The sequence below is a fragment of the Vitis riparia genome, chromosome 14 (genome assembly GCF_004353265.1).
Source record: "Vitis riparia cultivar Riparia Gloire de Montpellier isolate 1030 chromosome 14, EGFV_Vit.rip_1.0, whole genome shotgun sequence".
NCBI classification, from domain to species: Eukaryota; Viridiplantae; Streptophyta; class Magnoliopsida; order Vitales; family Vitaceae; genus Vitis; species Vitis riparia.
The window spans coordinates 25,623,219-25,638,451 of record NC_048444.1 but is presented as its reverse complement, the minus strand read 5'-3'; the positions used below and the strand labels follow the sequence as shown (position 1 = coordinate 25,638,451).

Below are 15,233 nucleotides of genomic sequence, written 5' to 3'. Positions count from 1 at the left end.
GTATCCTGGTTTGCTGGGACAAAAGGTTGCTAGATATTTTGGACTGGGAGGAGGACCAATTCTCCTTATTCTGCAGGTTCAGGAATATAGAAGATGGGGCTGTCTGGGTGTTCATAGAAGTTTATGGTCCGTACACCAAAGTGGAAAGGGAATGTCTATGGGAAGAATTCGGGGCAATTAAAGGTCTTTGGGAAGACCCCTGGTGCATGGGGGGGATTTTAACATCAGTCTCCTCCAAAGAAAAAGGAGCAATCAGAGAAGAATAACTTCAAAAATGAGGAAATTTGTTGAGATTGTTGATGAATTAGGGCTGGTGGATCTTCCGTTACAGGGGGGAGAGTTCACCTGGAGTGGGGGTCCTAATAACCAGTCCTAGGCTAGACTGGACAGGTTCCTTGTGTCATCTAGCTGGTTAGATGATTTTAGTGGAGTGTTCCAAAGCAGGTTGCCCCAACCTGTTTCTAATCACTTCCCAATCCTTTTTGTGGGGGGTGGGATAAGAAGAGGTCTCTCTCCTTTCAGGTTCGAAAACTTGTGGCTCAAGGTTGAGGGCTTCAAAGACCTTATTCGAAGCTGGTGGCGGGGGATGGAGGTCAGGGGTAGTGCTAGTTTTAGACTGGCTGTTAAGATGAAGGGAATCAAACAAAATTTGAAAGTATGGAATAGAGAGGTGTTTAGGAGGCTGGATTGTAACAAATCTTTAGCTATACAACAAGTGGATTTCTGGGACCGGGTGGAAAGTGAGAGAAGTCTGATAGTGGAGGAAACAGAGTTAAAAAAAGAAACAAAAGAAATTTATAAAAAGTGGGTACTTCTAGAAGAAATTCATTGGAGACAACTTTCAAGGGAGGTCTGGCTAAGAGAAGGGGACAGAAATACAGGCTTTTTCCATCGTATGGCAAATGCCCATCGTAGAAACAACTCCCTGGACAGAGTTAAGATTAATGGGGAGTGGCTTTCAGATGAGCAGGAAGTGAGGGAAGGAATTGCTAATGCTTTCCAGTAGTCGCTTTCAAAAGATATGGGATGGAAGGCGGATATTGGGAGACTTCAGCTAGATCAAATCAATCAGCAAGAAGCGAAGAATTTGGAGATTCCTTTTCAGAGGCTGGGGTTCATTCGACCTTAATGGAGATGAATGGGGAAAAAGCCCCTGGGTTGGATGGCTTTACTGTGGCCTTTTGGCAAAGCTGTTGGGACTTCGCTAAAGAGGAGATTATGGAAATGTTTAAGGAATTCCACGAGCATAGTTCTTTTCTTAAGAGTCTCAATAACACTTTCCTGGTCCTGATTCCTAAGAAAGGTGGGGTTGAGTACCTGGGAGACTTTAGACCTATTAGCCTTTTGGGGGGGGCTCTATAAATTGTTGGCTAAAGTGCTAGCTAATAGGCTCAAGAAAGTGGTAGAAAAGGTGGTTTCCCCTGCCCAGAATGCCTTTATGATGGGAAGACAAATCCTTGATGCTTCTTTAATTGAAAATGAGGTGATAGACTCGTGGCAGAAAAGAAAAGAGAAGGGGCTCATTTGCAAATTGGATATAGAGAAAGCCTATGATAGCATCAACTGGCAGTTTTTGTTAAAGGTATTGCAAAAAATGGGCTTTGGGTCAAAGTGGTTGGGGTAGATGTGGAGTTGCTTATCGTCAGCCAAATTTTCAATACTAGTTAATGGGGTTCCAACTGGCTTTTTCCCAAGCTCCAAGGGGCTTAGACAATGAGATCCCCTATCTCCTTACCTCTTTGTGATGGGAATGGAAGTGTTGGATGTTCTCATTAGGAGAGCTGTTGAGGGGGGATTCCTATCAGGATGTAGCATTCGGGGTGGTAGAAGATCCCCTATGAACATCTCCCATTTATTCTTTGCTAATGATACAATTGTGTTATGTGAGGCTAGCAAAGAGCACCTAACTCATTTAAGTTGAATCTTATTCTGGTTTGAAGCTGCTTCAGATCTAAGGATTAACTTGGCCAAAAGTGAAATCATCCCAGTTGGTGGGGCGGATGAGGTTGAAGAGTTGGCAGTGGAGTTAGGATGCAGGGTGGGATCCTTGCCCTCCTAATACTTGGGGCTGCCCTTAGGGGCTCCTAATAAGGCTACCTTTGTGTGGGATGGGGTGGAAGAGAGAGTGAGGAGGAGACTTGCGCTTTGGAAACAACAGTATATTTCCAAAATAAGGAGAATTACCTTCATAAAAAGCACTTTGGCTAGCATGCCAATCTACCAAATGTCTCTTTTTCGGATGCCCAAGATTGTTGCTAGAAGGTTAGAGAAAGTGCAAAGGGACTTCCTGTTGGGGTGGGGGGGGGAGGGGGGGACTTGGAAGTGAAAACCCATCATGTTAAATTGGAGATGGTTTGTACGGATAAGAATAAGGGGGGGCTAGGCCTAAGAAAGCTAGCCCTGTTGAACAAAGCCTTGCTAAGTAAGTGGATATAGAGGTATGCTTGTGAAAAAGACAATCTTTGGAAACAAGTAATCATGACGAAGTATGGGCAAGAGGGTCTTGGATGGAGGACAAAGAAGGCCAACGGGGCAGTTGGAGTAGGGGTTTGGAAGGAGATCTTGAAAGAATCTGCTTGGTGCTGGGATAATATGGTGTTCTTAGCTGGTAAGGGTACCAAAATTGGATTCTGGACAAATATTTGGTGTACTGGTACAACGCTGTCTCATTTTTTCCCCCACCTCTTCGTCATGGCTGCTCATAGGAATGCAATTGTGGAGGAAATGTGGGACCAAAATTCTGGTCGAGGAGGTTGGAATCTAATTTTTGTGAGGCACTTAAATGATTGGGAGTTGGATATGGTAGGAGACTTGATCCATGTTTTGAGGGGTCATAGGCCTTCTTTAAAGGAAGACTTAGTTTTTTGGAAGGGAGGAAGAAATGGACAATTCAAGATCAAGAAAGTGTATAGCCTGCTAGTGAATCCTAATGACACCGCTTTCCCTTCAAGGTGTATCTGGGTCGATAGAGTTCTAACCAAAGTCGCTTTCTTCGCTTGGGAGGCGACGTGGGGAAAGGTGCTTACTCTTGATAGGCTCCAGAAAAGAGGGTTACAACTCCCAAATTGTTGTTTTTTGTGTGGTTGTGAAGAAAAAAATGTAAATCATATTCTTATACACTGTATAGTGGTCAGAGTCCTGTAGGATATTGTTCTTGGGTTAGTAGATGTTAAGTGGGTCTTTCCAGAAACTGTAAAGGAGGTCTTAATTAGCTGGAGGGGCCCTTTTGTGGGGAAGAAAGGGAAAAAGGTTTGGAAATCCATCTCGTTGTGTATTTTTTGGATGGTTTGAAAGGAGAGGAATAGATTAGCCTTTAAGAGGGGTGTGTTGAATATCCAGAAACTCAAGAATTTTTTTGTTTGTAATTTATGGAGCTGGGCTAGATTGTATATAGATGAGGAGTCACTCTTCCTTATAGGCTTTTTGGAGTGGTTAGCATCGACTTAAGGGGTGGTGAGTCTCTCTTGGTTTTTTGTTTTAGAGGCCTTAGCCACCTTGTATACCACCTGTATGTTGTGTGGCTTTTTGCCTCTTCTTTAATGAATTTCTGGTTTACTTATCAAATAAAAAATAAAAAGATTATAAGTAAAAAAGCATTTTTACCAAAACTACTACCAAATATGTCCTTACAAACTTTAAGAACTTTTGACCTTTTAAATTAAACTCACGATTGATGAATACTTAAAGAAAATAAAGATTAAGCACTTAAACGTTATTCCATGTGCTCTAATGGCAAATGGCATTCTACTCACCTTGAGTTGCTTCATTTTCATGTTTTTTCAAAATTTTTGTGTATTTTTTTTTTTATTATCAAAAACCGTGATCTCCTTACATTGAAATTTTTTTGTATTCATGTTAAATCATAATAAAAGTATCATGACCTACTATTGTTCATGTTTCCTACTTTCTTGTCAACTCATATTGCCAGAAGTGCATAGAATAATGACTAAATCAACCATGCAATGCAATTCAAGCATCCATTCTTTTAAACATTCAAAGAGGTTTCTAACTATGAAAACACTCACTATAAATCAATATAAATAAAATGATGGAATGATCAAATCAAGGTATTTTTTTTAATAGTAGAATTTTTTAATGAGGTTCATAAACCATAGATAGGCAATGCTTTAACATAATCTTTGAAGAGCTAGATGACTATGCGATAAGGAAAAGTTCAAAGGTGTTTGAGCCTTACAACAAAGATGAGGGATGGCTGAATCATGTTATCAAGTTTAGAAGCCAATATTTCCGATTTATCACAATTTTCAACCTCCCATTCTTTCAGCAATTACCATTCCCAAGTGGAAACTTTTGAGTTTGATATTAAAATAGATAGTAAAAGAAAACACTTCCTTAGTTCAATGTCTTTGTAACAACCTGTACCTAATTGTGTAGATATTGTTCGCTCTAAGCTCAAAAGGGTTCTCACAACTTTAAAATGTATTTACAAGGTTAAGAAGAGTTCATACTTATATATTGTCAGAAACTTTTTCTCTTATCTAAAGTGGGACATCACAATTAAGCCCCCCGTGCAAAAACAACTTCCTTGTTGTGTCCCTCAGGATTGCGGGGTAAATAGACAAACATCCCTTATAGGACCAAACAAACTCCCACATGGGATCGAGGATAAGCTCCGATACCATTTGTAATGATCCACACCTAACCATGCAGATGAGAAAGAAAGTTTTTGACACTATATAAGTATGAACTCTTCTTAACCTTACAAAAGAGTTTTAAAGTTGTGAGGGCCCCTTTGAGCCTAAAAGAGCAGACAATATCCATATGGTTAGGTACAGTAATTACAAATGGTATTAGAGTCTATCCCCGATTTTAGTGTGGGGGTTTGTTTGACCCTGTGAAGGATGTTTGTTTGTTTAATCCCACAGTCCCATGGGATACAACGAGAATATTGTGTTTGCATGAGGAATGGGAGGGGTTGATTGTGATAACCCACATCAGATAAGGGAGAAAACTCTTAACACTATATAAGTATGAACTTTCCTTAACCTTGTTGACACTTTTGAAAGCTGTGAGGACTCCCTTGGACCTAGAGCGGATAATATCTATATCGTTAAGTGTGGGTCATTATAACCTCATATTTCAAAAATCAAGTGGAGTCCTAAAACTTGCCAAATTGTAAAATTTTCAAATGATGAAATCAGATGATCCAAATTCAAATCACTTCTTTGGATGACTCTCATTCAAATTTGTTAAATCTTAGTGATTAGTGGCGCATTGAGGTATAATGAGTTAGCTAGAATATAAATTTTCTACTTGGTTTCTCTAAATTCCTTGTTTGAAGGGGTGCCCACCTAAGTCATCACTCATGGGATAGTCCAAGTGAACACAAACACAGCTCTGTTTTTGGAAGCTAGAGTAAAAATTTTCTATTACTAACATTAGCTACTAATATTATGATACTTCAGATACCCAATTTCATAGCTTGGTGTAATTTTCTTCTCATATTGCACATTCTCAAGTTGATTTATGAAGTGTGCATCCTTTCAAAGAAATTAGGAAAAATTGATTAAAAAAGTTTATCTATATTTTTGGCTGTCAAGCTACCAACCTAAAATTTTAAGTTGTTAAGTAATTGATCAAGAATTTATCCAGCCAGCATGAGCTAAAATGTAATAATTCGATACCATATGTGCATCAGGCCAAGTAGCCAACAATGTTAAGCTACCAATCATTAGGGGTATAATGACAACTCATGATCGTTTGGAAAACAAGGCTTTGATTCCAATTTGACTCAGCTGCCTAAGTTGTTAGATAACTGGCCAATGATACATCAAGCCAGCTTGGGCTAGAGTCCTGGCATTAGTTTTATCACTGCTTGAGAAACAAGTTTTGATGAAAATTCTGTCATATTTTAGGTTCTTCCCACTGTGAAAAAAGATAAGGAAATGAAATACTGAAATGTAGTTTCCTCTATCTATTCATTCATGAAATTCTTTTCTTTCAAAACTTTGTTCTAAATCAGGTGCTGAAGGGAAAATTGTTATAAGATGAGAAGAAAAGGAAATCTAAGAGACAACTGACCTTTTCGCTGAAGAGCACTGGAGTAAGGATATCATGGTCTCCCAGACCAAGCCTTCTGAGAGTATGGCTTCCTGGATAGAAACTTGCTAGGCTGGGCAAAGATTCAAGTGAAAGAGACCTTAATTCAGGAAACTCGATCTTATCAATAATCTCTTCAGCTCCTTCTCCCTGCCTGATGATTTCTTTTATTCCTTCAGGTTCTGTGTAAAGCGAGAAAAGCATTTTAAAGCTGCCACAGTTGCACATATGCTCTATGTTCTGTAAATCATCTAAACCTAATTGACTCGGCTGACTGTCTGTTACATCTTCCGGAATATTTATCACTTCCAAATCAAAAACCACTTTTAATTCATCACAGCTGTCTATTGTAAGAGACTCTAGACTTGGCAACCAATTCTTGGATGTCAAAATATTCTGCAGTTCATTGCAATTTTCTACCTTCATTTCCTTCAGTTTGCTGAAGGAATTATTTGCAAACAGTTGGTTTTGCCATATTTTTTTCACGTTATCCAGGCCGGTGGCATACAAGAACTCCAATTTAGGGAATGCAACCTGCAGAGTCCATCCCATCATGTTAATAAAATACCTATAAATTTGTTAATATCACAACATGATAGGAAATAGGACATAGAAGGTAAACATGAAAAGAACACAAAGCTAGAAGAAATAAATAAATAAAAGAAAACATTTGCATTCATTAATGCTTCATCTTCTTAGCAATTACTTAAATATTTTTCCTGAAAAAAATTAATTGATTACGAATACAGTGTTAAATAAACAAAACAAAAAAAAAAAAAAAAACACCAAAACGCAGAAGATGTGGAAGATTAATAACTAAGAGACATGCTAACCTCTTCATTGAAGAGCACCCCCAGATTCTGTGTTCTTAGATAGAAACTTGTGAGGTTGGGCAAAGATAGAAGTGAAATTTGGGTTATCTGACGAAAAGTGATCTTGTCTGTAGCTCCGTTTTCTGCAATGACAATTTCTTCTATCATAGAGCAATTTTCTATGTGCAAGTGTTTGAGTTTGACAACACCCAATGCCATGGAAGCTGAAAAAAGATACATCAAGCTGTCACACTGCTTCACCCGCACCGATTCCAAGTTCTTGAAGCACGAAAATTGTCGAGGGCTGTTGTTGCATATATATCTCCACATAGGTAGATCGATTAAGCTCAGTTCTTCTAACTTTGAGAGTATCTCAACATGTTCATTGTCAGCATCATCAAGTCCATTAAGATCAAATACTTCTTCAAGTAGGTCACATTTTTTCACAGTAAGCTCTCTTAAATTGCTTAAGCTTTGCGCAAAATTGGATGACAAAACATTGGAAAGAAATGGGCAGTTCTCAATTATTAGGATCCTTAGATTAGAGAAGGCCCCAAATAAAGGTTGAAGATCCTGTATTTACTTCAACTTGAGAGAGAGATTCAAGTACCGCAATATAGGGAACGCAACCTGCAAATACGCGATAGATGATTATATCAATTGCAAAAGTGGTGGTCCAATTCCCAAAAAAATACATTCCCTACCAAATATTTATTACGGGGAAAAAGAGGAAAAAAATCCTGATTTAATTACAATCAAGTAATTCTCCCTAGTAAAAAGTTCTCTATTAAAAATTCTATGTAGTAATGTTTTAACAAGCCAATTTTTTATTACAATAAGGAATCTATCTAAGTAGCAAGACATTTATTTTGATTTCGATTGAAGCAAACTTTGTGTATTATGGGCTCATCCCTGTATCCTATACCATTTAAACTTTGTGTTCATTACTAGAGTATGCAATCACTTGAGCTACACTTTGGAAGGCCTTTCACCATTCAAATAGATTAATAAGATAATAGATTGCAGTCTTTAAATTATTAAAGTAAGATGACTTTTAACATAAATTCTTAAGAAACTAAGCAAATATCAAACTTGGAATTAGAAAATTTTCACAAGTCCTTATTGGAATTGTTATTTTTATTCTTTTTCTGAAAAAAAAAATGTGATTTTGAATTGGACTTGTTCTTTTTAATATTTTTCAAATAAAAAAATGTAATATATAAAAAGCTTTTCTTAACTTGACAACCATGGTCGACTTTATTCATGTTATATTATTAACAAAACTATCATAAATTTCATTTATTGGCGCACCAAATTTATAATAAATTGACTAATTAACCATGCAATGCATGCACTTGTTTTCTTTTAAACATTATAATATATATATATAGCTATTCAAAACATTTGTTGTAAATCAACAAAACTTGACTTCTCAAAATGATAAAATCAATGTATTGTTTGACTACTTCAAATCATAAATTATGGCATTCAAAATAATATCATAGATCAGAATTGGAATGGCTCAAGTGGCATGGCTTTAACATAAAGTTTTAATTAGAAAACTTCCAGGATATGAAACTTGAGACAAAATCAAAGAATTTGGGTTGTTCAACTGGTTTATCAAGTTTAGAAGCCAACATCTCCAGACTTCCACAACTTTCCACCTCCAGTGTCTTTAACATTGGCCACTCCAAAGTATGCATTCCAAGATAGAAACATTCAAGTTCTTTTAGACAGGAATTTGTCAGATGGGTCACTTCAGGGAATAAGAACATGGACACTACTTTGGCTACATCTTCATGTGCAACAATTTCCTCCACTCCACCAGAGTTCATATCTACTTCTTTAACTTGCAGAAGGCTTCTCACCACAAAACCTGGAAAAGGAATTTTAAGACTTGGACAATGAGAAACTTGTACGGACTTTAAGTTGTGATAGGTTAGAAGTCCTTGAGGAGCCTTATTCCATACACGCTTGAGATTCTTTAGATTATCTAAACACAATTCTCGCAACTGAAGGGAAGGAATATCATGACTTTCCTTACTATCTATGGCTTCCAGATCAAAAACGTCTTCCACTGAATTAGAGTCCACTATCTTCAGAATTTGTAGACTCTGTAGCCTCTTCAGCATATTGGAAGGAATAATGTTCCGCAGTTTTTGACAGGACTGTACAGACAATCTTTTTAGATTTCCTAAGGAATCTGCAATAAACTCATGATTGTGCCATATCTTTTCCACATTATCTAGGTTGGAGATATCCAAGTCCTCCAAGCTAGGAAATGCAACCTGCAGAAATGATTCTGTAGCATTAGTAATATAACCATATGCTCTGAATAACTAGACATAACAGGATATTCAAGTGAAAGAAAGAAAAAGAAAACATTTGCATTCCCAAATACTTTATATGTCCAAAATCAAATGGAGCGTACAGAATTGCCAAATTCAGATTTTCGAATATTCAAGTGAAAGGATCAAAATTTGAACCCCTATATTCTTTGTCTCTTCTTTCAAATTTGATCAATCTTGTTGGTTCATATATATTTGGTCATAATAATTAAAATTTCTATTGATGTATTAGGTTTAGTTGACAAATTTGTTACATTTCTTCCTCATTACATGCGACTTACTTTCTTAGATAGTATCATTCTCAAGTTGACTTTGGACTTTATCAAACTTGACTTCGAATCACTTCAAAGCCATCAAATTCGAGGTAAGTGTACATCTATAAATTGGTAAAGCTTTTGGAATGGCTAACATGTGAATCAAAACTGAACATAGCAGAAAATCAGATCGAAAAAGTTCACAAAATAGGAGAATGCACCCCTTGGACGTTCAGACCACCCCTCCCCCACATCATTTTGTTTTCCAAATTCATTTCTCACTCCACCTTCTATTCTAAAAAGGCTTTTTGGAATGTTTCAAAATCAAAGAACTCTTCATATATAATTATATACAAAGGTTTTCAAGTATAAATAGATATGTGTGGACCCCGCAGTTCGGCTCATGTGTTTCCCACTCGATGGCGAGCTCAATTTTTATTTTTGAGAAAATGATTTTATTGATTAGGAAAAATGACTTGGAGTTGCCACTTATTTTTGTTTTATTTTTTTTAAAAGGGTAAACAAAATAAGAAAGAAAACCCTAAGTGTGACTCCTTATTTTGTAAAAGGTGATCTACGAAAAACCGGATCGGGTTCGAGGGTCAGGTTACTTGTCGGGAAGGTACGGTAAAGACCGTAGCACCCCTCTAAGTCCCTAAAGTCAAGTCTCTACTAATAAAATGAAGCTGACGTGGCAATCAATAGGAAAATCAATGGATACTCAAGTCGATTATGTGCATATGGGAATCAGAACATGCATAGAGAATGACCAGAATAGAAATGGATGCGTACTTGGGCCACGGACGAGCAATGCGCTACCATAAAAACAGAGTCAGTGCACAATATAGAGCACGAAACACATCACATGCATCACCGAACAGGGATTAAAATTGTTTGAAGGAAAACTGGATTTTTGAAATTCATTTGAAAATCGGAGTCTTACAGATTATTTGAAAATTGGAGTTTTGGAGATTATTTGAATATCAGACTTTTAGAGGTTGAATATGAAAACGAGAATTTTAGAAATTGAATTTGAACGAGATCGGAATTTTGAAAACGATTTGAGAGTTTGGGATTTTAAATGAGTGGATAAGTGGATGAGTAGGTAGGCGAAAGAAGGGAATAACAACGATGGCGAAATAATAAAAATTAGGTAAATAATTGCGAAATATGGAATTTTAGAGATTGAAGATGTGAATTTAGAGATTGAAAACTTAAGAATTTATTTAGAGATGAGATCTTTGGCATATGAATAACTGAATAAGTAAATAGTTGGGATAACATTAATAACGAGAATGATCATTAAACGGCGGTATACGAACGGTGGAGCTTTTGAGATTGGAAATTAGATTTGGAAGTCGGGTTCTGAAGAATTAAACTTTAACGATTAGAATAAATAAATAAATATGGAATAATAATGCTATTTGACGGAAACAATATTTTAAACAAATAGAAAATGAGTAGTTGAATTTTTAAGATTGAAAATTAAATTAGGACGTTGGATTTTTGAAGAATTGGACCTTAAATAAATAAATAGATATGGGATAAGAATTCTGATTAACAAAAATAACATTTAAACGAATTATTGAAAAATTAAATTAAGTCATTAGATTTTTGAAAGATCGAACTTTAAATAACTAGATAAATAAGGGATAATGATTCTATTCGATGAAAATAAGATTTAAACGAATTATTGAAATATTAGATTAAGACATTAGATTTTCGAAGAATCAGACTTTAAATAACTATATGGGTATAGGATTATAATTCTAATTGATGAGAATAAGATTTGAACGAGTTATTTGAAAAATTGAATTAGGGCAGAGGATTTTTGAAGGATTAGACTTTAAATAACTAGATGAGTATGAGATTATAATTCTAATTGATGAAAATAAGATTTGAACGAGTCATTGAAAAATTAAATTAAGACATTGGATTTTTGAAGGATTTAGACTTTAAATAACTAGATGAGTATGGGATTATAATTCTAATTGATGAAAATAAGATTTGGACGAGTTATTGAGAAATTGAATTGGGGCTGAGGATTTTTGAAGGATTAGGCTTTAAATAACTAGATAAGTATGAGATTATAATTATAATTGATGAAAATAAGATTTGAACGAGTCATTGAAAAATTAAATTAAGGCAGAGGATTTTTTAAAAGGATTTTAGACTTTAAATAACTAGATGAGTATGAGATTATAATTCTAATTGATGAAAATAAGATTTGGACGAGTTATTGAGAAATTGAATTAGGGCCGAGGATTTTTTAAGAATTAGGCTTTAAATAACTAGATAAGTATGAGATTATAATTCTAATTGATGAAAATAAGATTTGAACGAGTCATTGAAAAATTAAATTAAGGCAGAGGATTTTTTAAAGGATTTTAGACTTTAACTAACTAGATGAGTATGGGATTATAATTTTAATTGATGAAAATAAGATTTGGACGAGTTATTGAGAAATTGAATTAGGGCCGAGGATTTTTTAAGGATTAGGCTTTAAATAACTAGATAAGTATGAGATTATTATTCTAATTGATGAAAATAAGATTTGAACGAGTCATTGAAAAATTAAATTAAGGCAGAGGATTTTTTAAAGGATTTTAGACTTTAAATAACTAGATGAGTATGGGATTATAATTCTAATTGATGAAAATAAGATTTGGACGAGTTATTGAGAAATTGAATTAGGGCAAAGGATTTTTGAAGGATTAGACTTTAAATAACTAGATAAGTATGAGATTATAATTCTAATTGATGAAAATAATATTTGAACGAGTTATTGAAAAATTGAACTAAGGCAGAGGATTTTTTAAAGGATTTTAGACTTTAAATAACTAGATGAGTATGAGATTATAATTCTAAATGATGAAAATAAGATTTGGATGAGTTATTGAGAAATTGAATTAGGCCGGAGGATTTTTTAAGGATTAGACTTTAAATAACTAGATAAGTATGATATTATAATTCTAATTGATGAAAATAACATTTAGACGAATAGTGGAATTTTTAGAATTGAACATTAAATTGAGACATGGGATTTTTAAAGGAATTGGACTTTAATGAATGCGATTCTTAGAAGAGGATAAATAAATACATATGAAGTAATAAATAATAATTAGCAAACATGATATTTAAATGAGTGAAATTGAATAGTGGAAATTTTGAGATTGAAAATTAATTTAAGAAGTCAGGTTTTTTTTTTTTGGAAGAATTGAATTTTAATGATTGAAATTTTTAGAAGAATTAAATACATAAATACGGACTAATAATAATAATAACAAGGATAATATCTAAACGGATGAAAGTAAATAGTCGGATATTTGAAACCGAAAATTAATTTAGGAAGTCGAATTTTTAAAGAATTGAATTTTAGTGATTGGAATTTTTAAAAGAATTAAATATATAAATACGGACTAATAATAATAATACCAAGAATAATATCTAAACGGATGAAAGTAAATAGTCGGATATTTGAAATTGAAAATTAATTTAGGAAGTCGGATTTTTGAAGAGTGATTTTAAAGGACATAAGTTTTGAAGATGGGACTTAAAATTTGGAATGTAGAAAATTCATTGAGATCAACATAAATTAATTACATACAAATTTTCATATATGATGATTAGACATAACTAAAGCAACGAAGATAAAATATAAATTATTTTAAGTTTTAAAAAACAATATTCTATCCTAATAAATTATCTTTTAGTTGTGTTTAAGTTGAGCTAACTAAATTGGTAGGAATAAAATAAGATAACAAATAAAAGGGAATGATTGAATTAATTAATTATGGATGTTAGAGGTTTTTTAAAAGAATTATTAAGAATTTGGGCAGCCTAATGGACTATCTTGAAATGGACATGGGCCATGAGAGTGATTGGCTTAAGGAGGAATGAGGCCCTTCATGAACAACTTTGGACCTGGGCTCCAACTTAAGCCCATATCCGCCACCATGGGCAAGCCTAAGGCCCCATCACCTTCACAGCCCACTTATTTGAGAAGATGCTACCCCCATCATCAAGCTTGGGTTGGGCTCTAACTCAAGCCCAAACCCATCACCAAGAGCAAGCCCAAGAGCTCCAAACTCCATCACAGCCCACCTCTCCAACCTCCGCCTGGGCATCACCCTCGTCCACGGCCTCAGCCGAGGCTTCTCCAACTCTCCCATTACCAGCAACTCCAATGGAAACAACACGAGAGCCTTGAGATTATTGTAGAGGACAAGGCCCCAAGTCTTTAAACCTATGTTCATAACCACATGCTTTATGTAAATGAAGTCTATGGACATGCTCACCAAGTAGGCCACTCCCCAGCTATACGCCATGACACTGAACTGATTATCTGTTAGCACATAAAGCACACTTCCACCGAAGATGGTGGCGAGGGAGAGCCAAGTCTTTACCGACGACCATGGCTGGTGCAAGAAGAGGGTCTCTCCCACAGCAACAAAGATGGGGACAGCTGACCTTACCACGATGAACGTGTCAACGTTGGAGTGGAGGAGGAGCTCACTGTTGGTGAAGATGGAGATGTAGAACAAGACTGCAGCCAGGAAGAACCACCACAACGTGTGGCCGTGCAGACCGCCATGATCTATAAGCTTGAGCCACCCGCCGATGAGGACTCCGACGACGCTTGTGAAGTACCGTAGAGCAGTAAGTGCTCCTGGATATGGGAATCTCATAACTGCCCATTTGTTGATGATGGAAAGGAGTGACGCAGAGATGCAATATCCCAAGGCAACTCCATAGATTGAAGCTCGGCGTAGCAAGGCTTTGCAGCAGGTTGCTGGGTTTTGGGTGGAAGAGGAAAGGGTTTCTGAGCCCTTGCGGGGCTCAACAGCTTTGGGATTTTCCTCATCGATGGACATGGTGTAAAAATATTTACATAATCACATAGATTAATCATACATGATTAAAGGATACTAACAATAGGAAATCACTATAAAGAACATACTTGTTTGAGCCATGATAAAAAAAAAACGTGATTGATTGTTGTAACCAAGTCTTCCTCTCTATGATCTTGATAATAGCTATGGTGGCTCTATGGGAAAACAGAAAACCCTTTTTTTTTAGATTAGAAAGGGGTCTTAGCATAACTCAAATTGGATTCTCATTAGGCCCTCCCATAATGGGCTTCAATGAGACCCATAGCCTACACTTGCCACTCAACTGAGCTTCTACTCAAAAGATGCAAAACCCAATCCAAAATGTGATCACTAGTTAATTGGGCTCATTATAGAATAGACTATCCATTAACTCGTTTTTGCAAATACAAATTATTCAATTAATGTTAGCCCATATAAAAATTTTCCAACATTCTCCCACTTGGGCTACATTAATTGTTTTTGAGGATTCATTAAATTCATTTTGAAAATAAGACTCTCGGGTTAAATACAGAAAAGTTTATTTTGTGTGGCCACACCTTTTTTTTTTTTTTTTTTTTAAAGAAATGATAGTCTATAAGTAGCATCTTGTTAAACTTATCCAGTCCAACATGGTCTTAATATTGGACTATAATGGTCTATATGTTAATCTCAACAAACATAATGCCCCTTATAGTCACGAATATTTATAACCATATCGACATGGATCGTAAACCCAGTAGTGTAGTAAGAAATCAATGCCAATATGTGATCATCATCTATATGCATTGTTTCTTATCAATCCTCATTACAATTTACTAGCAAAATGAAATTGTAATTGCAATTTCTCAACAAAATGAAATTGCTTGACTTTAACAAGTCATATGTCAC

The 15,233-nt window shown here is 35.5% G+C and overlaps 1 protein-coding gene across 1 annotated transcript in view; it reads right to left on the bottom strand.

Moving 5' to 3' along the window:
* LOC117930595 overlaps positions 1 to 14,348 on the bottom strand; it is a 64,545-nt gene extending 50,197 nt beyond the window's left edge. The window contains exons 1-6 of the mRNA XM_034851230.1: positions 13,488 to 14,348; positions 8,917 to 9,160; positions 8,657 to 8,748; positions 7,456 to 7,502; positions 6,894 to 7,344; positions 6,043 to 6,594 (exon numbers count right to left, since the gene is read on the bottom strand). Coding sequence (XP_034707121.1) covers positions 6,043 to 6,594; positions 6,894 to 7,344; positions 7,456 to 7,502; positions 8,657 to 8,748; positions 8,917 to 9,160; positions 13,488 to 14,348 — 2,247 coding nt within the window. The remainder of the gene's footprint in view (positions 1 to 6,042; positions 6,595 to 6,893; positions 7,345 to 7,455; positions 7,503 to 8,656; positions 8,749 to 8,916; positions 9,161 to 13,487) is intronic.
* Between the last annotated feature and the right edge of the window lie 885 nt (positions 14,349 to 15,233).